General features: G+C 41.9%; 1 protein-coding gene across 2 annotated transcripts in view; it reads right to left on the bottom strand.

Moving 5' to 3' along the window:
* LOC126458096 (probable imidazolonepropionase) overlaps nt 1–23,217 on the bottom strand; it is a 189,412-nt gene that overhangs the window by 120,462 nt on the left and 45,733 nt on the right. For both annotated transcript variants that reach the window (XM_050094918.1, XM_050094919.1), the window contains exon 3: nt 10,233–10,404. In XM_050094918.1, the coding sequence (XP_049950875.1) occupies nt 10,233–10,404 (172 nt within the window). The remainder of the gene's footprint in view (nt 1–10,232; nt 10,405–23,217) is intronic.

The raw sequence follows: 23,217 nt of genomic DNA, 5'->3' as shown, positions 1-23,217 counted from the left end.
GATCTCCCAACCACACACAACACAACGATGGCAATCTACGCGGATGACACAGCCATCCTCGCGCAAGATTGGAAACCATCAAACATTACGTCACGCTTACAGACTGCACTCAGAGTGGCTGAGCCTTGGTCGTAGAAATGGCGTGTTAGAGTAAACGTCGACAAGCGCGAAGCTGTTCTGTTCACTAGAAGACCGAAGCAACTGCGCAAACACCGATACTGCAAACCAATAACTCTACATGCACGTCCAATACGTTTCCGTGAGAAAGTTAAATACAAGTCAAATACAACACACGACCAACCGAGCAAGCGCGAGGCTCAAACAGCTCTACCCTATGCTCAACAGGCGTAACACACTGAACAGAAGGGTGTCGAGGTCCATGTACATGACACTTATTCGACCCCTGATGACATACGCAGCTCCTGTCTGGGGATACGCTGCGCCTACACGCCTGCGCCGTCTGCAGCTCATACAAAACAAAGTACTCAAAATCATAAGCAATGCTTCACGATACACACGCCTCGCGGACCATCACCGGGAATACCGACTTGAGACTCTCACGGAGGTAATCCACAAACTCACCACAAGACTATACAGAAACTCCAGACATTCGCAGAACCCGTTTATTCTGAATCTGGGGAACTACGATCACAACCATAGATGGAAACATAAAAGACCAAAAGACATACTTGTAAGGACCTAACATCTATGGCCAAGCACACGCAAACACAACGGTACAGGTGAGCCCCTGTTAATCAGACGCCATTACTGGATATCTAGCTGGAACAAACTGCCGAATAACTGGCACCACGCAGGGAAGCCGTACCGTACACTGCATGCAGACAAGCTCCACTCCCCCCCCCCCCCCCCCACACACACACACAGTGAGATGATCTATGGCCTATCTCCCACTACTATATAACGATCTTGATTGTTCCAGGAATGTTGCGGCTGCAGCAACAGGGATACATCGCCATCGCTTGCCACGGTAATGATGCATGATACCCATACTAACAAATCCAACCTTGCATGAACTATCGCAGCTAGTAAGCCACTACTGCTCTTACTACCCATCCCACTGTCGCAGAGGTTTTTTTCCCACGGCACGAGCCTTGGCACTTTTTTCCCTCTGCTCTTCAAATTGCTACCCTCACTCGCGTTTCGTCCACTATCACCCGATGGACCGTGTTAATGCGTAGTCTTACCAGACGCACGGATAACATCACAGCCCAGCATCCTGTGATCCACCTATTAGATAACTAACATGTTGACGGAGGTGACGGTAGAACTTTTGGTCTGGTCACCACGTTGGTGCGGGCGTGGAGGGGCCCCATCTCTTTATAGTATGCTGGCTGATAGAAGCTGATCTCCAAAAACTCAGAACTATTGACGCCAAAGTGGAGTCAAGTACATGAACAACAACGCTGGATGGACAAAGCTTTATGTAATAGGCTCAAACGGAAATGGTGACGATCATGCCTAGAGTTGTTGAAAGAAGCTGCTGCGAGTACCATAAAATATCAACTTAAATTTTCTTTGTCCACTGTAGCCGCTATTAGGAAGAGTAGACTTGTCGAACATTGCCATGCCCTTTCGGGTGAAATGAAATCGGTTCCTTGCTTTTTGCTTTAAAATCTCTTTTAATCCACACGATATATTGTCTTCGGATTACTTCTAAAGACAACGTTGAAAATGTAGAGGTTATAGGCCTACGTGAGGAGCACAATAATCGCTGAAACTGATATTTTCACACGTGCTCAAATAATAATAATAATAATAATAGGCTAATTACGAAGCAGGCACAGTAGACTAAATAAGTAAGTAGCTAAGAAATAAGAAAAGTTGGTATGCTTCAAGAAGGATAAGTTGGAGTTGTTTCATGAGTATAGCAGTGGAATTAAGCACAAAGGATTTCTACATCTACATCTACATCTACATCTACGTGATTACTCTGCTATTCACAATAAAGTGCCTGGCGGCGGGTTTTGATCATCTGATGACTTTACAAGACGGTAAATGACAGCATCATCTGCAAACAATCTAAGACGTCTACTCAGATTGTCTCCTATGCCGTTAATATAGATCAGGTTCCTTGGGGAACGCCGGATATTACTTCTGTTTTACTCGATGAATTTCCGTCTATGCTGTCTCTCTACCGTTCGCCACGCGGGAAAACCTAACACTTAAATTTTTCTCTGCGAGCCCTGATTTCTCTTATTTTGTCATGTTGATCATTTCTCCATATGTAGGTGGGTGCCAACAGAATGTTTTCACAATCGGAGGAGAAATCTGGTGATTGAAAGTTCATGAGAAGATCCCGTCGCAACGAAAAACGCCTTTGCTTTAATGATTGCCACTCCAATTCACGTATCATGTCTGTGACACTATCTCCACTATTTCGCGATAATACAAAACGAGCTGCCCTTCTTTGTACTTTTTTGATGTCATCCGTCAGTCCCACATGACGCGGATCCCACACCGCACAGCAACACGCCAGAATAAGGCGGACAAGCGTAGTGTAAGCAGTCTCTTTAGTAGACCTGTGGCACCTTCCAAGTGCTCCGCGAATGAATCGCAGTCTTTGGTTTGCTCTACCCACAAAATTATCTATGTGATCGTTCCAGTTTAGTTTATTTGTAATTGTAATCCATAAGTATTTAGTTGAATTTACAGCCTTCAGATCTGTGTCACTTATCGCTTAATCGAAATTTAGCTGTTCCTTTTAGTACTCATGTGAATGACTGCACACTTTTATTTATTCAGGGTCAATTGCCACTTTTCGCACCATACAGATATCTTATCTAAATCATTTTGCAAGTCGTTTTGATCATCTGATGACTTTACAAGACGGTAAATGACAGCATCATCTGCAAACAATCTAAGACGTCTACTCAGATTATCTCCTATGTCGTTAATATAGATCAGGTTCCTTGGGGAACGCCGGATATTACTTCTGTTTTACTCGATAACTTTCCGTCTATTACTACGAACTGTGAACTTTCTGACAGGAAATCACGAATCTCCGTAGGCACGCAGTTTGGTTAGAAGACGCTTATGGAAATCTAAAAATTTGGAATCAATTTGACATCCCCTGTCAAAAGCACTTATTACTTCGTGAGTATAAAGAGCTAGTTGTGTTAAGTATGTGAATGCATGTTGCCTGTTCTTTCGGACATGTCCGAAAGAACGGACACAACGCGGACCTGCCTGGTAAGCAGGGGATCCCAGGTTCGAATACCAGTCCGGTACTCATTTTCGCTCGTCAAAACTGATTCCGCTTAATGCCCCGCGGCAGCTGACAGCAGTGATCCCCCTTCAATTTACAAGTAATGTTTCTCTGCTGCGGATTCTGTGCAGTGTCTGTTCTTTCGGACATGTCCGAAAGAACAGACACCACGCAATGGATTCACCTTCCTCAGTGCCGATGTGCAAATACGTTCGACCTCCTGTGGGGATGTCTGAGTAGCGAACGTGAGTATAATGGACTGGGACTGCGGGTAGGTGGGGCTCGGTAGGATCGTGGATCGGCGTTGGGGCCTGCCGGGATAGTATGTGCAGTTGCGTTAACGGTGTATCCCGGATGACGCAGTGTTTGCCGCAGTTGACTCAGCAAGTAGAGATCCCGGGTTCGAATCCCGGTTCCGTACACATTTTAGCTCGTCGCCGCTTATTCCTATTGATGTCTCGCTGCAGCTGACAGCAGTGATCCCACTTCAATTTACATGCAATTTCCATAAATTACTGCCACAATAGCGTCTCTAGGAAGGCTACACAACCCTTATCCAGAAGTCAGTAATCGCAAGCATATAGAGAGTCCTTTTTCCTGACCTTACCCCGCATCTTGAGAGGCCAGACAAACGTGTGGTTCCTGAAGAGGGGCAGCAGCCTTTTCAGTAGTTGCAAGGGCAACAGTCTGGATGATTGACTGATCTGGCCTTGTAACAATAACCAAAACGGCTTTGCTGTGCTGGTACTGCGAACGGCTGAAAGCAAGGGGAAACTACGGCCGTAATTTTTCCCGAGGGCATGCAGCTTTACTGTATGATTAAATGATGATGGCGTCCTCTTGGGTAAAATATTCCGGAGGTAAAATAGTCCCCCATTCGGAACTCCGGGCGGGGACTACTCAAGAGGATGTCGTTATCAGGAGAAAGAAAACTGGCGTTCTGCGGATCGGAGCGTGGAATGTCAGATCCCTTAATCGGGCAGGTAGGGTAGAAAATTTAAAAAGGGAAATGGATAGGTTAAAGTTAGATATAGTGGGAATTAGTGAAGTTCGGTGGCAGGAGAAACAAGACTTCTGGTCAGGTGACTACAGAGTTATAAACACAAAGTCCAATAGGGGTAATGCAGGAGTAGGTTTAATAATGAATAGGAAAATAGGAATGCGGGTAAGCTACTACAAACAGCATAGTGAACGCATTATTGTGGCCAAGATAGATACGAAGCCCACACCTACTACAGTAGTACAAGTTTATATGCCAACTAGCTCTGCAGATGACGAAGAAATTGAAGAAATGTATGATGAAATAAAAGAAATTATTCAGATAGTGAAGGGAGACGAAAATTTAATAGTCATGGGTGACTGGAATTCGAGTGTAGGAAAAGGGAGAGAAGGAAACGTAGTAGGTGAATATGGATTGGGGCTAAGAAATGAAAGAGGGAGCCGCCTGATAGAATTTTGCACAGAGCACAACTTAATCATAGCTAACACTTGGTTTAAGAATCATGATAGACGGTTATATACATGGAAGAACCCTGGAGATACTAAAAGGTATCAGATAGATTATATAATGGTAAGACAGAGATTTAGGAACCAGGTTTTAAATTGTAAGACATTTCCAGGGGCAGATGTGGACTCTGACCACAATCTATTGGTTATGACCTGTAGATTAAAACTGAAGAAACTGCAAAAAGGTGGGAATTTAAGGAGATGGGACCTGGATAAACTGAAAGAACCAGAGGTTGTACAGAGTTTCAGGGAGAGCATAAGGGAACAAATAAGAGGAATGGGGGAAAGAAATACAGTAGAAGAAGAATGGGTAGCTCTGAGGGATGAAGTAGTGAAGGCAGCAGAGGATCAAGTAGGTAAAAAGAAGAGGGTTAGTAGAAATCCTTGGGTAACAGAAGAAATATTGAATTTAATTGACGAAAGGAGAAAATATAAAAATGCAGTAAATGAAGCAGGCAAAAAGGAATACAAACGTCTCAAAAATGAGATCGACAGGAAGTGCAAAATGGCTAAGCAGGGATGGCTAGAGGACAAATGTAAGGATGTACAGGCTTATCTCACTAGGGGTAAGATAGATACTGCCTACAGGAAAATTAAAGAGACCTTTGGAGATAAGAGAACCACATGTATGAACATCAAGAGCTCAGATGGAAACCCAGTTCTAAGCAAAGAAGGGAAAGCAGAAAGGTGGAAGGAGTATATAGAGGGTCTATACAAGGGCAATGCACTTGAGGACAATATTATGGAAATGGAAGAGGATGTAGATGAAGATGAAATGGGAGATACGATACTGCGTGAAGAGTTTGACAGAGCACTGAAGGACCTGAGTCGAAACAAGGCCCCCGGGGTAGACAACATTCCATTGGAACTACTGACGGCCTTGGGAGAGCCAGTCCTGACAAAACTCTACCATCTGGTGAGCAAGATGTATGAAACAGGCGAAATACCCTCAGACTTCAAGAAGAACATAATAATTCCAATACCAAAGAAAGCAGGTGTTGACAGATGCGAAAATTACCGAACAATCAGTTTAATAAGCCACAGCTGCAAAGTACTAACACGAATTCTTTACAGACGAATGGAAAAACTAGTAGAAGCCGACCTCGGGGAAGATCAGTTTGGATTCCGTAGAAATACTGGAACACGTGAGGCAATACTGACCTTACGACTTATCTTAGAAGAAAGATTAAGGAAAGGCAAACCTACGTTTCTAGCATTTGTAGACTTAGAGAAAGCTTTTGACAATGTTGACTGGAACACTCTCTTTCAAATTCTAAAGGTGGCAGGGGTAAAATACAGGGAGCGAAAGGCTATTTACAACTTGTACAGAAACCAGATGGCAGTTATAAGAGTTGAGGGACATGAAAGGGAAGCAGTGGTTGGGAAGGGAGTAAGACAGGGTTGTAGCCTCTCCCCGATGTTATTCAATCTCTATATTGAGCAAGCAGTAAAGGAAACAAAAGAAAAATTTGGAGTAGGTATTAAAATCCATGGAGAAGAAATAAAAACTTTGAGGTTCGCCGATGACATTGTAATTCTGGCAGAGACAGTAAAGGACTTGGAAGAGCAGTTGAACGGAATGGATGGTGTCTTGAAGAGAGGATATAAGATGAACATCAACAAAAGCAAAACGAGGATAATGGAATGTAGTAGAGTTAAGTCGGATGATGATGAGGGTATTAGATTAGGAAATGAGACACTTAAAATAGTAAAGGAGTTTTGCTATTTGGGGAGCAAAATTACTGATGATGGACGAAGTAGAGAGGATATAAAATGTAGACTGGCAATGGCAAGGAAAGCGTTTCTGAAGAAGAGAAATTTGTTAACATCGAGTATAGATTTAAGTGTCAGGAAGTCATTTCTGAAAGTATTTGTATGGAGTGTAGCCATGTATGGAAGTGAAACATGGACGGTAAATAGTTTGGACAAGAAGAGAATAGAAGCTTTTGAAATGTGGTGCTACAGAAGAATGCTGAAGATTAGATGGGTAGATTACATAACTAATGAGGAAGTATTGAATAGGATTGGGGAGAAGAGAAGTTTGTGGCACAACTTGACCAGAAGAAGGGATTGGTTGGTAGGACATGTTCTGAGGCATCAAGGGATCACCAATTTAGTATTGGAGGGCAGCGTGGAGGGTAAAAATCATAGGGGGAGACCAAGAGATGAATACACTAAGCAGATTCAGAAGGATGTAGGTTGCAGTAGGTACTGGGAGATGAAGAAGCTTGCACAGGATAGAGTTGCATGGAGAGCTGCATCAAACCAGTCTCAGGACTGAGGACCACAACAACAACAACAACAACCCCGCATCATCACGAGGTCGGTATGTCAATTGTTGTTTAGCAATGGTAGTAGTAGATGTCCTTCCAGTAATCGCCATCCCTTCCCTCTACCCGTCCCGCGACGGAATTTGTGTAGCCCAATTGTCTTCTGCGTCTAGTGTTAAGTCATGTTACGACGTACGTTTTCTAAATATTAGCGAATAATATATATATACAGGGTGTTACAAAAAGGTACGGCCAAACTTTCAGGAAACATTCCTCACACACAAATAAAGAAAAGATGTTATGTGGACATGTGTCCGGAAACGCTTAATTTCCATGTTAGAACTCATTTCAGTTTCGTCAGTATGTACTGTACTTCCTCGATTCACCGCCAGTTGCCCCAATTGAAGGAAGGTAATGTTGACTTCGGTGCTGTGTTGACATGCGACTCATTGCTCTACAGTACTAGCATCAAGCACATCAGTACGTAGCATCAACAGGTTAGTGTTCATCACGAACGTAATTTGCAGTCAGTGCAATGTTTACAAATGCGGAGTTGGCAGATGCCCATTTGATGTATGGATTAACACGGGGCAATAGCCGTGGCGTGGTACGTTTGTAACGATTTCCAGAACGAAGGTGTCCCGACAGGAAGACGTTCGAAGCAATTGATCGGCGTCTTAGGGAGCACGGAACATTCCAGCCTACGACTCGCGACTGGGGAAGACCTAGAACGACGAGGACACCTGCAATGGACGAGGCAATTCTTCGTGCAGTTGACGATAACCCTAATGTCAGCGTCAGAGAAGTTGCTGCTGTACAGGGTAACGTTGACCACGTCACTGTATGGAGAGTGCTACGGGAGAACCAGTTGTTTCCGTACCATGTACAGCGTGTGCAGGCACATCAGCAGCTGATTGGCCTCCAAGGGTACACTTCTGCGAATGGTTCATCCAACAATGTCTCACTCCTCATTTCAGTGCAAATGTTCTCTTTACGGATGAGGCTTCATTACAACGTGATAAAATTGTAAATTTTCACAATCAACATATGTGGGCTGACGAGAATCCGCACGCAGTTGTGCAATCACGTCATCAACACAGATTTTCTGTGAACGTTTGGGCAGGCATTGTTGGTGATGTCTTGATTGGGCCCCATGGTCTTCCACCTACGCTCAATGGAGCACGTTATCATGATTTCATACGCGATACACTACCTGTGCTGCTAGAACATGTGCCTTTACAAGTACGACACAACATGTGGTTCATGCATGATGGAGCTCCTGCACATTTCAGTCGAAGTGTTCGTACGCTTCTCAACAACAGATTCGGCGACCGATGGATTGGTAGAGGCGGACCAATTCCGTGGCCTCCACGCTCTCCTGACCTCAACCCTTTTGACTTTCATTTATGGGGGCATTTGAAAGCTCTTGTCTACGCAACCCCGCTACCAAATGTAGAGACTCTTCGTGCTCGTATTGTGGACGGCTGTGGACCAATACGCCATTCTCCAGGGCTGCATTAGCGCATCAGGGATTCCATGCGACGGAGGGTGGATGCATGTATCCTCGCTAACGGAGGACATTTTGAACATTTCCTGTAACAAAGTGTTTGAAGTCAGGCTGGTACGTTTTGTTGCTGTGTGTTTCCATTCCATGATTAATGTGATTTGAAGAGAAGTAATAAAATGAGCTCTAACATGGAAAGTAAGCGTTTCCGGACACATGTCCATATAACATATTTTCTTTCTTTGTGTGTGAGGAATGTTTCCTGAAAGTTTGGCCGTACCTTTTTGTAACACCATATATATATATATATATATATATATATATATATATATATATATATATATAAAGTAGAGCGTCGATTAACCGAAGTAATTGGGGGACATGGGTGTCCGGAAAACTGGTTTGTTCGGATAATCGATCTGTACATGTTTATTTGCCAAAAAGAAGTACTGTAAAGTAAATTTATTCATAAAAACAGGCATCTCTTTTAGTATTACAAAGTAACATACAAAGGCAACTTCAGTAGGAATATATAGTATGTGGCACAGTTTATTAAACAAAAATATATACATATTACATACGCATTTTGAATGAACAATACACACAGTATACAAAATTAACGTTTAAAAAAATCCTTAATTTTGGTCTGTCTAAGCAAGCATACACGCTTACGAGCAGCTAAGTCACGTACCTTTTTCATTACAGATATCTGAAACTGGTCACTTTCATCTTGGGCTTCAAACCATCGCAAGGCAGTATCTAAACAAGTGAACGCCTCAGAAGCTGTTGGTATACTTTCATCTTCTCTTTCTGGAGCACTGATTGATGAGATGCTGGCGGCGTCATCTTTATCAGTGACGACGTTTACAATCTCGCTGTCCTGCATGATTTGGTGTCCTGGATGTGCATCATCGATATTCATCCATTAGAAGAAATGTTCCGCCAGCGGTGGCCCAGTGCGGCGACTAGTGTGGGAAACTTGGTTTGGGAGTGAGGGGGATGATGGGCGGTAGGGTGGGAGAGCAACAGGTGCGAGCGAGTGCACGGTTCGGTTAAGCGGTCGTTCGGTTGACCGACGTTCGGATAATCGACGCTCTACTGTATATAATAATTCCAATCCCAAAGAAAGCAGACGTTGACAGATGTGAAAATTACCGAACTATCAGTTTAATAAGCCACGGCTGAAAAATACTAACACGAATTCTTTACAGACGAATGGAAAAAGTGGTAGAAACAGACCTCGGGGAAGATCAGTTCGGATTCCGTAGAAATGTTGGAACACGTGAGGTAATACTGACCCTACGACTTATCTTAGAAAATAAATTAAGGAAAGGCAAACCTACGTTTCTAGCATTTGTAGACTTAGAGAAAGCTTTTGACAATGTTGAGTGGAATACTCTCTTTCAAATTATGAAGGTGGCAGTGGTAAAATACAGGGAGCGAAATGCTATTTACAATTTGTACATAAACCACATGGCAGATATAAGACAAACAATGTAATTGACATGGGACGTGGGTACAAGCTTGCTATTCATTTAATCGGATGTGGGAAACCGCCTAACAACCAATCCGGGCTGGCTAGCACACTAGCCGTCGTCGTTAATCACCCGAGCGAATTCGATAAGGAGCCAGCGCGCCTCCCCGAATCCCGGAAGCGGAGTGTTAACGTTCACGGCTGCCAGGGCGAGTCAGAATTAAGGACAGTAGTAATAGAAGAAATGCGAACCTTCATGGCGAACTCGTGGGAGCGGTCGCCGGCCCAGACAGGGTGTGTGTGTGCGTCCACGAAGCCGGGCATGACGCAGCGTCCGCTCGCGTCTATCCGGGCGTCGAACTGCTGGCCCTCGTAGCGCCGGCACACCGCTTCCGAGTCGCCCACCGCCGCGATCTTCCCATGCCTGCACACACAAACAGCGGTCCTCCATCTTCTGCCAAAGATCGTTTGCCATATGAAGTACTTTCATCGTTCGAGTCATGCTCGTGCCTGCGAATAAAGTAAAAATCATTAAAATCATTACATGTTGAACGTTATGAAATTTAGCTCACAAGGGGAGGTCACGATGTTCGGATAACGAATTTACTTCAGAGTTTGTACAGTTTTACATCTACATCTACATCCATACTCCGCAAGCCACCTGCCGCTGTGTGGCGGAGGGTACCTTGAGTACCTCTATCAGTTCTCCCTTCTATTCCAGTCTCATATTGTTCGTGGAAAGAAGGATTGTCGGTATGCCTCTGTGTGGGCTCTAATCTCTCTGATTTTATCCTCATGGTCTCTTCGCGAGATATACGTAGGAGGGAGCAATATACTGCTTGACTCCTCGGTGAAGGTATGTTCTCGAAACTTCAACAAAAGCCCGTACCGAGCTACTGAGCGTCTCTCCTGCAGAGTCTTCCACTGGAGTTTATCATCTCCGTAACGCTTTCGCGATTTCTAAATGATCCTGTAACGAAGCGCGCTGCTCTCCGTTGGATCTTCTCTATCTCTTCTATCAACCCTATCTGGTACGGATCCCACACTGCTGAGCGGTATTCAAGCAGTGGGCGAACAAGCGTACTTAACCTACTTCCTTTGTTTTCGGATTGCATTTCCTTAGGATTCTTCCAATGAATCTGGCATCTCCTTTACCGACGATCAACTTAATATGATCATTCCATTTTAAATCACTCCTAATGCGTGCTCCCAGATAATTTATGGAATTAACTGCTTCCAGTTGCTGTCCTGCTATATTGTAGCTAAATGATAAGGGATCTATCTTTCTATGTATTCGCAGCACATTACACTTGTCTACAGTGAGATTTAATTGCCATTCCCTGCACCATGCGTCAATTCGCTGCAGACCCTCCTGCATTTCAGTACAATTTTCCATTGTTACAACCTCTCGATGTACCACAGCATCATCCGCAAAAAGCTTCAGTGAACTTCCGATGTCATTCAAAAGGTCATTTATGTATATTGTGAATAGTAACAGTCCTACGACACTCCCCTGCGGCACACCTGAAATCACTGTTACTTCGGACGACTTCTCTCCATTGAGAATGACATGCTGCGTTCTGTTATCTAGGAACTCTTCAATCCAATCACACAATTGGTCTGATAGTCCATATGCTCTTACTTTGTTCATTAAACGACTGTGGGGAACTGTATCGAACGCCTTGCGGAAGTCAAGAAACACGGCATCTACCTGGGAACCCGTGTCTATGGCCCTCTGAGTCACGTGGACGAATAGCGCAAGCTGGGTTTCACACGATCGTCTTTCTCGAAACCCACGCTGATTCCTACAGAGTAGATTTCTAGTCTCCAGAAAAGTCATTATACTCGAACATAATACGTGTTCCAAAATTCTACAACTGATAGACGTTAGAGATATAGGTATATAATTCTGCACATCTGTTCGACATCCCTTCTTGAAAACGGGGATGACCTGTGTCCTTTTCCAATCCTTTGGAACGCTACGCTCTTCTAGAGACCTATGGTACACCGCTGCAAGAAGGGGGGCAAGTTCCTACGCGTACTGTGTGTAAAATCGAACTGGTATCCCATCAGGTCCAGCGGCCTTTCCTCTTTTGAGCGATTTTAATTGTTTCTCTGTCCCTCTAGCCCATTATGACACCATAAAATGCAAGTATTAAGGCGTAAGGTTAAGGCGCCAAATTTCGTCCCCCAGTCTCTTTTTAGCCTCTGAATACAATATCTTTAAATCAGTTATTCCCAAAAAACTTATATAACACCAGCAACTAAGCATACACATCGTACTTAGCTCAAAATATGTCAGAAACGATTAGTTATCTTTACAGAAAAAACTTCAAAAACAATGTACTTTTACTGAACTTGACAAAGTGGTCCTATTTTCGTCCCCTACTGATACATCTTGTAAAAGAGGTATTGTTGTTGTTGTTGTGGTCTTCCGTCCTGAGACTGGTGTGATGCAACTCTCTAAGCTATTCTATCCTGTGCAAGCTTCTTCATCTCCCAGTACCTACTGCAACCTACATCCTTTTGAATCTGCTTAGTGTATTCATCTTTTGGTCTCCCTCTATCATTTTTACCCTCCACGCTGCCCTCCAATGCTAAATTGGTGATCCCTTGATGCCTCAGAACATGTCCTACCAACCGATCCCTTCTTCTAGTCAAGTTGTGTCACAAACTCCTCTTCTCCCCAATTCTATTCAATACCTTCTGATTACTTATGTGATCTAGTCATCTAATCTTCAGCATTCTTCTGTAGCACCACATTTCGAAAGCTTCTATTCTCTTCTTGTCTAAACTATTTATCGTCCAAGTTTCACTTCCATACATGGCTACACTCCATACAAATACTTTCAGAAACGACTTCCTGACACTTAAATCTATACTCGCTGTTAACAAATTTGTCTTCTTCAGAAACGCTATCCTTGCCATAGCCAGTCTACATTTTATATCCTCTCTACTTCGATCATCATCAGTTGTTTTGCTCCCCAAATAGCAAAACTCCTTTACTACTTTAAGCGTCTCGTTTCATAATCTAATTCCCTCAGCATCACCCGATTTAATTCGACTACATTCCATTATCCTCGTTTTGCTTTTGTTGATGTTCATCTTATATCCTCCTTTCAAGACACTGTCCATTCCGTTCAACAGCTCTTCCAAGTCCTTTGTTGTCTCTGATAGAATTACAACGTCATCGGCGAACCTCAAAGTTTTTATTTCTTCTCCATGGGTTTTAATACCTACTCCGAATTTTTCTTTTGTTTCCTTTACTGCTTGCTCAATATACAGATTGAATAACATCGGGGAGAGGCTACAACCCTGTCTCACTCCCTTCCCAACCACTGCTTCCCTTTCATGCCCCTCGACTCTTATAACTGCCATCTTGTTTCTGTACAAATCGTAAATAGCCTGTCGCTCCCTGTGTTTTACCTCTGTCTCCTTTAGAATTTGAAAAAGAATATTCCAGTCAACATTGTCAAAAGCTTTCTCTAAGTCTACAAATGCTAGGGACGTAGGTTTGCTTTTCCTTAATCTTTCTTCTAAGGTGAGTCGTAAGGTCAGTATTACCTCACGTGTTCTAACATTTCTACGGAACCCAAACTGATTTTCCTCGAGGGCGGCTCCTACCAGTTTTTCTATTCGAATGTAAAGAATTCGTGTTAGTTTTTTGCAGGTATTACTTATTAAACTGATAGTTCGGTAATTTTCACATCTGTCAACACCTGCTTTCTTTGGAATTGGAATTATTATATTCTTCTTGAAGTCTGAGGGTATTTCGCCTGTCTCATACATCTTGCTCACCAGATGGTAGAGTTTTGTCAGGACTGGCTCTCCCAAGGCTTTCAGTAGTTCTAATGGAATGTTGTCTACTCCCGGGGCATAGTTTCGACTCAGGTCTTTTAGTACTGTGTCAAACTCTTCAGGCAGTATCGTATCTCCCATTTCATCTTCATCTACATCCTCTTCCATTTCCATAATATTGTCCTCAAGTACATCGCCCTTGTATAGACCCTCTATATACTCCTTCCACCTTTGTGCTTTCCCTTCTTTGCTTAGAACTGGGTTTCCATCTGAGCTCTTGATATTCATACAAGTGGTTCTCTTTTCTCCAAAGGTCTCTCTAATTTTCCTGTAGGCAGTCTTAAGAGTTTAAAAACAAGGTAATAATAATAGAGACATGTTACAATGTTTATTTATATTAGATACAGGTTACAAACGTCCATTTTTGTTACAAAAATGTTGATTAGCAACTGTACGATTATTTTTTACCCTTCCAAACAAGAGTTCCAAATAAATTTATTTATTTTTTTGTTCTTTGCTCGTGAGCACATTTCGTGTTGCCACACAGAACATTGCGTGCAACGCATCCGTTTTTCCCCATGATTTTCTTGAGAAAAACGTTTCAGGCAAATGGGGCACTCCGCATCATCTTCATTATCCTCGCTTCCACTTGAATCTTGGTATCGGACATCACTGTTGTCATCAGAGTCACTGGATATTTTCAGGCTTGTTTTCTTTTTTAACGGTTTCTTTACCTTTCCTGGCAACGTCTTCGGAATTAGATCCAACCGTTTTCTCACATTACGTTTGGTTTTCTCTTGAGATTGTTTCATCTTGTAAGGCGAGCGTGTAATAAGAGAAGCCCTGCCTCGTCCCTTAGACGAAGATGAATGGATAACAGGCACCCCTGCGATATCTGTTGGGCTAACTGCTACTAACTGTGGCATCAGTGTGCTGCTCGAAGGTTGAGCGGCTGGAAAGGCCGGCTGTATAGCTGTGCTTGTTGAGGGCTGATTTTTTGCATGCGTGTCCGGAGCTGAGGAGGCGTCAGCGATCGGCGAAAGGTCTTCTGGGCCAAACACATTCGGGTTGTAAGACAGAATCCTAGTTTTCTTAAAACCATTAACGGCAGTTTTTACAACCGCTGCGCATTGATAGGCTTCATTGAATAGCTGTGCAATCCGCATGTCACCAACAGTCGTGCCAGGATGGTTAGACAGCCTATTTTCTATTGCCTGCGCATAAAATGTTTTGAAAGGAAACATGAACGACACATCAAGAGGCTGCAGTTTTGAAGTGGAGTGAGGAGGCAAGCAGACTATGGCAACACCATTATCAGAGCAATGTCAGTAACATTCACATTGCGAGAATGTGAACACTGTCCGTCAAATATCAACACAACAGGATCTTCCTTTGATGGCTTTACAATTGAAATGAAAAGTCGAAATAATTTTACAAAAAGATCACTTGTATCCACCAAGACTCAATCGCTCCCATAATTGACCCAGGAGGAGCTCCATCCATGAGTTCGTTCTTCATCAGCTTTCTGGGAAAAATCATAAGAGGGGGCACAAATGTACCCGATGCCGACATGCACAAAATAGCCGTCACTAGAGCACCTCTCTCTGCAGACGACAGTTTGTGCGCAAACTTCTTCCCTTTCACAGCAACAGTCTTTCTTACTTTGTGTTGTACCACTGTGATGCGGGTTTCACCTATGTTGAACACTTTAAGTGCCGGTCAAGGTGTCCGAGCGGTTCTAGGCGCTACAGTCTGAAACCGCGCGACCGCTATGGTCGCAGGTTCGAATCCTACCTCGGGTATGGATGTGTTTGATGTCCTTAGGTTAGTTAGGTTTAAGTAGTTCTAAGTTCTAGGGGACTGATGACCTTAGAAGTTAAGTCCCATAGTGCTCAGAGCCATTTGAACCTTTTTTTTTTTTTTTTTTTTTTTGAACACTTTAAGTGGATTACATTGTATTTTCTCCAACTCGGGGTTCAAAATAGAGAAAAAGAGCTTAACACTTTCCTCGTTGAAACTTTGTACCCTAGCTAGTGACACGGATTGCGGCGTTCATGTAGAAAGTGTCTCTGAAGAAACAGACGCAACCACTTCCATTCCACTGAAAATGGCTGAGCAACATTATTGCGTATAGTGGGCTGAAAGGCCATTCGCCTAAGGTCATTTAGAGTAAAGCCATAGAAATTTTTCTCCGTGTCCTTACAATAAGACACTAACTCAGCCTCTAACTCACGTTAAAAAACTGGTTTTCTACCAATAGCTTTTTCAATTAACCCTTCAGCACTTTTACCTTCTCCTTTCTGTATATAATCCTTGAGAGTTGCTCTAGGCACACTAAATGTCTTACTCGCAGCTTTATATCCCATTACCTTATTTCTCACCGCAGTTATTGCAGATTTAAATGCCTCTCTATCCCACTACTTCCATGGCGGCATCTGAAACAAAGTGTAGAAGTATGTTCTAAATTTTATCCCCTGGACGTATTCAGAAACAGGTGGGGGGACGAAAATAGGGACATCCTGCTTGCCGATATGGCGCTTCCCACACTACGTGAAGTTAACCAAACACGGCAAAACGCTCACATCATTCACTTTATAGCTTACCCTTTACAGATTATGTCAAATACAACTAAATAAACACATTCTAATAATTCGAAAAGAGCATTTAGAAATAGTATTTCGACAACTCAAATTTTGACAAATTAGAATACGTTTTCTCATACGGCCACGGAGAGGACTGGACGCATGAAACTTCCACAGCTAACTGGTCGCCATGGGCGCAACTAACGAAAAATATCACCGATGGCGCCCTTACCGGCAGAACATAGAACGTTATGGGGACGAAATTAGGTACGGAGACGAAATTTGGCGCCTTTACATTACTACTTAGGCGATTTCGAGAAAATCTCAAGAGGATTTTTCTAACATTCTGCTTGGTATCTGTTTGTTCGAAGTCGTGGCCCCTACCACTTTCGCGCAACGACGCTCTGAACGTGTTTTTTAGGGAACTGACTAGTTTGAACCTGGGACCTGTTGCCAGTAAGGAGACGCCAGACCACACATGACATGTAGAGTTCAGAAGAGTTCAGTGAGACTACCAATGATATAATCAAATACTTAATGATTTCAGCATCAGCTCCACTGCACTCCCTTTAAAAGAATCTTAATACTAACTAAATTTAGTGGAAGGGGTTCAAGGCTTTCCTATTTTTAGTCAGTTGGTAAAATAACGTCAAAAAAGCAGTTAAGTTTACCATTGGAAATTTTAATCTACTCAACAAACATTGTTCATAAATTGCACTATTGATAAAAGGAAATGTTTTAATACAGGATGATAAAAACCATCTGTGTTCAACAAAAATGTGAACGAATATTCCCTGAATGGGTCTCCAAGTTCTACAATGGATCGAAGGATGACCTATGCCATATCACATCTATAATCTAGATTTAAGTTAAGTTTCATAAAAGAGAAAACTATTAAAATGGTCTACAGTGACCCTCAATTATCTTTAATTACTTATCTAACTTGTCATAAATTACAGTGGCTGATGTGGCTTCTCAATAATTATATAACAGAAAAATCATTGCGTTTCAGATTTTTACTTCAAGTAGCGAATGTGAACACCATGAGATTTAATTGACGATCGACGATAGTATTACGTAAAAAGGGGATGTAACAGATGAGACTTCTGCAGTTCTGAGTGAAGCCTTATGCGCTCAGAAACGCGGCATCGCGTGCGTTCATTAGCTTGTCAGTGCTTAGGCAGCGTCAGGGGGCGGCGGGCGGCACAGCTCACACACCTCGCCGTCTCGGAAGCAACTCTCTCGTAACTTCTCCTTACTACAATTTACCGAAGCTGGTTTTAAAAAAGGTATCTGGCTGTGTTTTCAACTGACCAATCAGAGTCTCAATGTTAACCTTAAGCTCCGCCTACAAAAATTCTGTTTATCCAATGAAAAACGTTATACTTTTCATGGTGGGGCAATGTTTTTAACATTTGCAACATAACAGAGACGCGAAAAAGTCTCACACTAAAACTTGCAGCTGGTGTGGCCCTTTTAGTGTTATTGTAAGATCTATACTGTTCTTCTGGAGGGCTCTACGTTGTAACATGGGCTGCGGGATGGTCCTGGCGGTCAGCCGGCGATGTGGGTGTCCATCCCTTATCGTAGGGCTTTCTAGCTTAACACGGTTCTGCTGTCGGCTTCTGTTCTCGTTTCTCCCATCGAAACTGCGTCTGTTTTATGGTGGGAAGGTATGACATGCATTTAGGCGTTCTTGTGTTAGTCTGTGGTATTCCGTTTGCTCACTCGTTGATCGTATTACTTTGGTTAATTTAATGTCAGGATTTATTCGGAGCTATGTGACATACTGCTGGATTTGCTTATCATGTTAGGGTTTTCATGGAAGGTGTTGGATTTGCCTGACACTTTACATATCACTACCCTTCGAACTTAATTTTTGCACTGAAGTTAGACAATGATTGAATCGCTGTCTAAGTCAGTCAAAAATTATTCCTTTATCTAAATTTTGTTGCCTACTGTTCATCCACATTATTCTAGTTCTATGCTAGTTTCATCACTAATTTATATTTTTATGTTCTTCCACATTATTCTCAAAAATATGTTTATATTGACAAGAGAAGAATATTTTTATGTTATTATCATTATTAATTTTTAATTATTTTCTTTCTTTATTTAAGTGTGAAGTTTGTTTTTTAAGAAGTTTGTTATCGAAAGTGAGGAGTCTTTCACATCGATTTTCTTAGAAATATTTTTTTTTATAAATGTAGTAATTAAGTAAAATCTATTCCTAACACATTTTGTAAATATCATGTACAAGTAAAACGTTTTTGTTTCTAGACACTCATTTCAACATTGTTACACTAACAAATAAGAACTATTTCCAAGAGTTGCTTTGACAAAGAAATATACATACACAACTATTGAGATATTATCCTAACAAATGGTACAAATGTTAAAAAAAGGGAAAACATCCAACAAGATAATTTTTGATTATTTGTTTTTATAAGGAGAAAATAAGTAAAATATAGTTATTCTTTTATTTTTATGCAGAGAAAATAGTGGCATATAGTTTTAGTGTTTATTATGGCTTACTTTTGTTCTTTATACACTGTCCATTTCAGAACTAATGACTTATTTTTATCGATAGTCAATTTTTACTTAAGTCCATAGTCATTGACTGTTATTTTGTAGTTTATTAGCTGTCTGGTGTGCTTAACTTATTTAGTTTTTCACACGTTTCTTTTGCACAACTCCTACATCACATAATTTGATTTCACACATACACACAATCCTATGAACGTTTAAGCATGAGGATGGCGAATGTTTTTGCACGAAGATGATGGACTTGAGCGAGATGGATGTGGGCAAGTATTTGATGTACAGCTTCATTCGTTGTTCCTTGTTGGTTTTGCAACTGTGTGTTGCTGTTGTGGAGGTCCCATAATGGAATGGAGCTGAGAGTGCAGAATTTCGTGGTTTACTGGCTTTGTATGCGTGAAAGTCATCGTTATGTGTCGCTGAAAGCGGTCGTTTTTCGTTGTAATACTTCGCAGACGACTAGTTTACAATAGGATAGGGATTTGGGAAGGTATGCTGTCTATTCTTCACCCATCTTCTTTCTTGGTCTCAATCTTGCGAATCTTCAACTTCTGTTCTTCCTGCTTTTTCTCTGCTTCTTACTTGATTCTTAGTTCTTCTCTGGGCAGGATATGGTAATATTTATTGATAACTAGTCACTTTTAAGTTCTTCTCTTAGTAACTGTTTGATAAATTTTTTGGACGTGTCATTTCTACTTTGTGTAAATTTTCTTCAGTTTTGTGCATCAGCATGCTGTTAAATAGCAGTAGTGTGACTTTTACACATTTTTTTTTTTGCCAGTGGTGGCTTGCCCAAGCGGTCTTCTCGTCGGGCCGTTTTTTGCTCACTTCGCTGAGTCGGGGTGTCCCGTGGTTTACGAGCGGCGAAAGTCCGGTGTTTGCTTGTCTGTCCCTGCACGGGTCCCTTTTAGCAGTAGATTTACTGCCGACTTCGGGTACAAGTGCCCTTTGATGGTCTCGCTGTCCTTTCCCTTCTCTTGACGCTTCTGCCTTGTAGGAATCGTGTCTTGCTAATCACGTCCTTTTCTTTCTTGATACTTCTCTCGTTGCAACTTGTGGGTCGTTGCATTTGCTTCTTGCTGGAGTTTTTACAATGGTTCTTACAAAAAATTTTACTTATAATCATCTAACATATGTCTAGTACCTACATTGTTTTATGCCTTTTTAAAAAGCTTTACAAATTTCGGCGCCCTTTCCATGTTACAATTCTAAGATATTTTGAGTCTTAACTTCTACAAGAATCCTCAAATTCGTTTTTTATTTTTGTGTAGTGTCGTGGTGTATAGCGTTTTAGTATTTCACTCTGTTAGACTATCTACGCTTTATTCCTTCACCTTAATCTATGCTGCTATTGTTGTTATTTTTGTTTTTGTTTTTATTGAAACTACTTTCTTTTTCCCACCTTCCTCTTTCTTCATTCTTCTTTTTCCTGACGATCTTATCTGCAACATAAACATGAAATATTGTGCTGATTATTTACTTGAACTTCTTGAAATTTTTCGTCAATTTATTTATGGACCTTTAACATGAGTTGAGGCGATTCCCCCTTTTGTGCATACCATTCTAATTCTTCATCCTCTTTATCTCGCATCTTTCTTAATTGTTTGTTTATAACTGGTATTTCTTCTAATTTTAGCTTTTGCTCAAAGAGTAGTGTGACATTCCCAAATGTTACGCTACCTTTCCCCATATGTATTATCACTCGTCTCTCATTTAAAAAATCTGCACCTATAATCAAATCTACAGTTAGTTTAGGTATAATCACGAAGTTGGCTTCGATCTTTTGACCTTGGCAAGAAAGAGTTAACTTTGTTTGTCTCGTAACTTCCGCAGCATTGTTTCTAATAGGACCTCTTACTTTCATCTTATGTGTTTTCAGAACTGGCAATTCCTCATTGCCATTACACTGCATGAATAAATTTTCTCAGATCACGGTCAGTTCACTTCCTCTATGAATTACAATATTGACTGGGGTATGCTTTACCATGGCCTTCACGATTGGTTGAATTTGAAAGGGTTGGTTCTGTTCTTCTTCTTGTTGCATCAATGAATCCACCACTGAATCATACATGAGTCTTTTCAGGAATTTCCCTTGTGAATTCGAACTTCCTATAGGATAAGCTTCGACTGCTACTTCTCTCTCTTTTATTTCCTCTTCTCTATTTCGTCTTTCATTTGCGCTTTCTTCAACATCCTCTACTTTTTCCTCATCTTCGTCTATCTTCTCCTTCTTCGTCGCTACTTCCACATAATCGCATTTAAATGCTCTAATTATCGCTTCATAACTTCCTTCATTATATACGTTGGGTTGTGTGTCCACTAGTAACTTATTTTCAACTTCTGTCGACTGCGCATTATCCTCATTGAATTTGCTTTCCCTGGTTTCTATCTCAAATAGCTCTGCAATACTCATTACTTCGTCCTTTCCTCCTACATTCGTTGTGCAGGCCTCTGGTAATTCATCTTCCTCATCAGTATTCTCCCAATTAATTTCGTCCAACACGATATTGTTATTTTCCTGTCTTCGTTTTCATCTGGTCCCTGCGGTTTTGTTTCTTCCTTCTTCTCTTCTCGTGATAAGGTATTTACTTCTCTGTTCAAGGTGCTGCAATTGTCCTGGGTCGGTGCGTCATTCTCTCTGGCATGGGCGCTCAGCTGTCAATTCGAACGTTTTTCGGGGTTTGGTAGTCTTACCTCCACCTCTTCTATCTGTATTCTCTTTTCTTGCTCCGCTTGTTGATATTGGTTTCTTTGTTGATAATTTGTCGGTCTATTGGTTCTCCAATACCCGTTCCGGATGTCATTGTTCCCTCTGTAATAGTTGTTGCCGTTCCTGGGTGAATTATAGTTATTGCCATATTCTCTTCTAAATCCATAACCGTTTTTATGTTGAAATCTGTTGTCGTTTCTTGGTGCGAAGTTATCACGTGGTTCGTAAGTATTGTTTCTTCGTACTGTGTCTTGTGGATTCCACTGCTTTTTGCTTTCGTTTTCATGTGCGCTTCGTCTTTTTCTTGCGTCATCTTCCGAAAATATAAACTCTAGTTCCCTTAGAATTCCTTTAAATGCTTCGACGTCATTGCCTCCGCGACCTACTAATGATTGCTGGTATTTCAACGGTAACTTCATTGCGCATAATTTAATCAACTCTCCGTCACTGTATGGTACATCTAAGCATTGATTTTTCTTTGCCATTACTTCGAAAATCACGGGACTCTTCTCTCCTGAATTTTGTTTTTAAATATCTGTAGAAGTTGGAGGTGCTATGTAAGGAGTAAATGAAAAAGTTTACTAACCAAGATGACTTGATGACAAGGTTCCTTTCAGACCTGTAACACACATCTCTGTTAACTATTAGATGTGTAATTGTGCAACACTCGACCAGCGCGCACGTTTTAGTCATACTGGTGTTGTGTATACCGGTTGTCCACGATAACTTGACGATTATACTGGTGGTGCCAGAAACGGAGAAAATCGGCACTAGTTGAAAGATGTTTGTTTAGCTCCGAACGATGCCAACGTCATGCTGCCCCTAGACGCGAAGTATTACTGTCCAATGGTAATGGTGCCAGGACTGCGCCGAACAGCCGACGCTGCTCCTCTCCCCTCGGCAGTCCAATGCAGGGGCAAAGCACGTGTCCTGCCGTTCCCGACAGCCACTGAGCGGATTGTCAACGTATCGTGAACAAACAGTAGATTAAACAATTCTATTTGCAGCCACTAGAGCGCTGCATATTATTACTCAATCTCATGTGTCCACAAGTCTCCTTGTTCTCATATCTCCAGGACACTCCACCGAACCACTCTGTCAGTCGTATTATGGATAAATGTTTCTGTCTTTTCCACCAACTGAGCATAGATTGTGAAAGCGTTGTTCCCTTTAAAGTAAAATGCAAACAAATTACTTCACATATTGTTTAGTGTCAACGAGCTGCGCCTCTTTATTTTTTTTTTTTTTTTTTTTTTTTTGATGTAATGTGGCACTGGGGTTTCAATGTGTAGCCCCTCAGTAATCACGTAACTTGTTTTTTTTCGCCCGCATCTCGTGGCCGTGCGGTAGCGTTCTCGCTTCCAACGCCCGGGTTCGATTCCCGGCGGGGTCAGGGATTTTCTCTGCCTCGTGATGGCTGGGTGTTGTGTGATGTCCTTAGGTTAGTTAGGTTTAAGTAGTTTTAAGTTCTAGGGGACTGATGACCATAGATGTTAAATCCCATAGTGCTCAGAGCCATTTGATTTTGTTTTTTTCGAGGTGATAATTAAAATTTTATGACAACATCTCTTGTTTATGCCATGCCTTTTTATTTTACAAGTGACTA

This window comes from Schistocerca serialis, chromosome 2 (genome assembly GCF_023864345.2).
Source record: "Schistocerca serialis cubense isolate TAMUIC-IGC-003099 chromosome 2, iqSchSeri2.2, whole genome shotgun sequence".
Taxonomy (NCBI): Eukaryota; Metazoa; Arthropoda; class Insecta; order Orthoptera; family Acrididae; genus Schistocerca; species Schistocerca serialis.
Note: the sequence above shows the minus strand (reverse complement) of the source record. Positions and strands in the feature narration are given on the sequence as shown.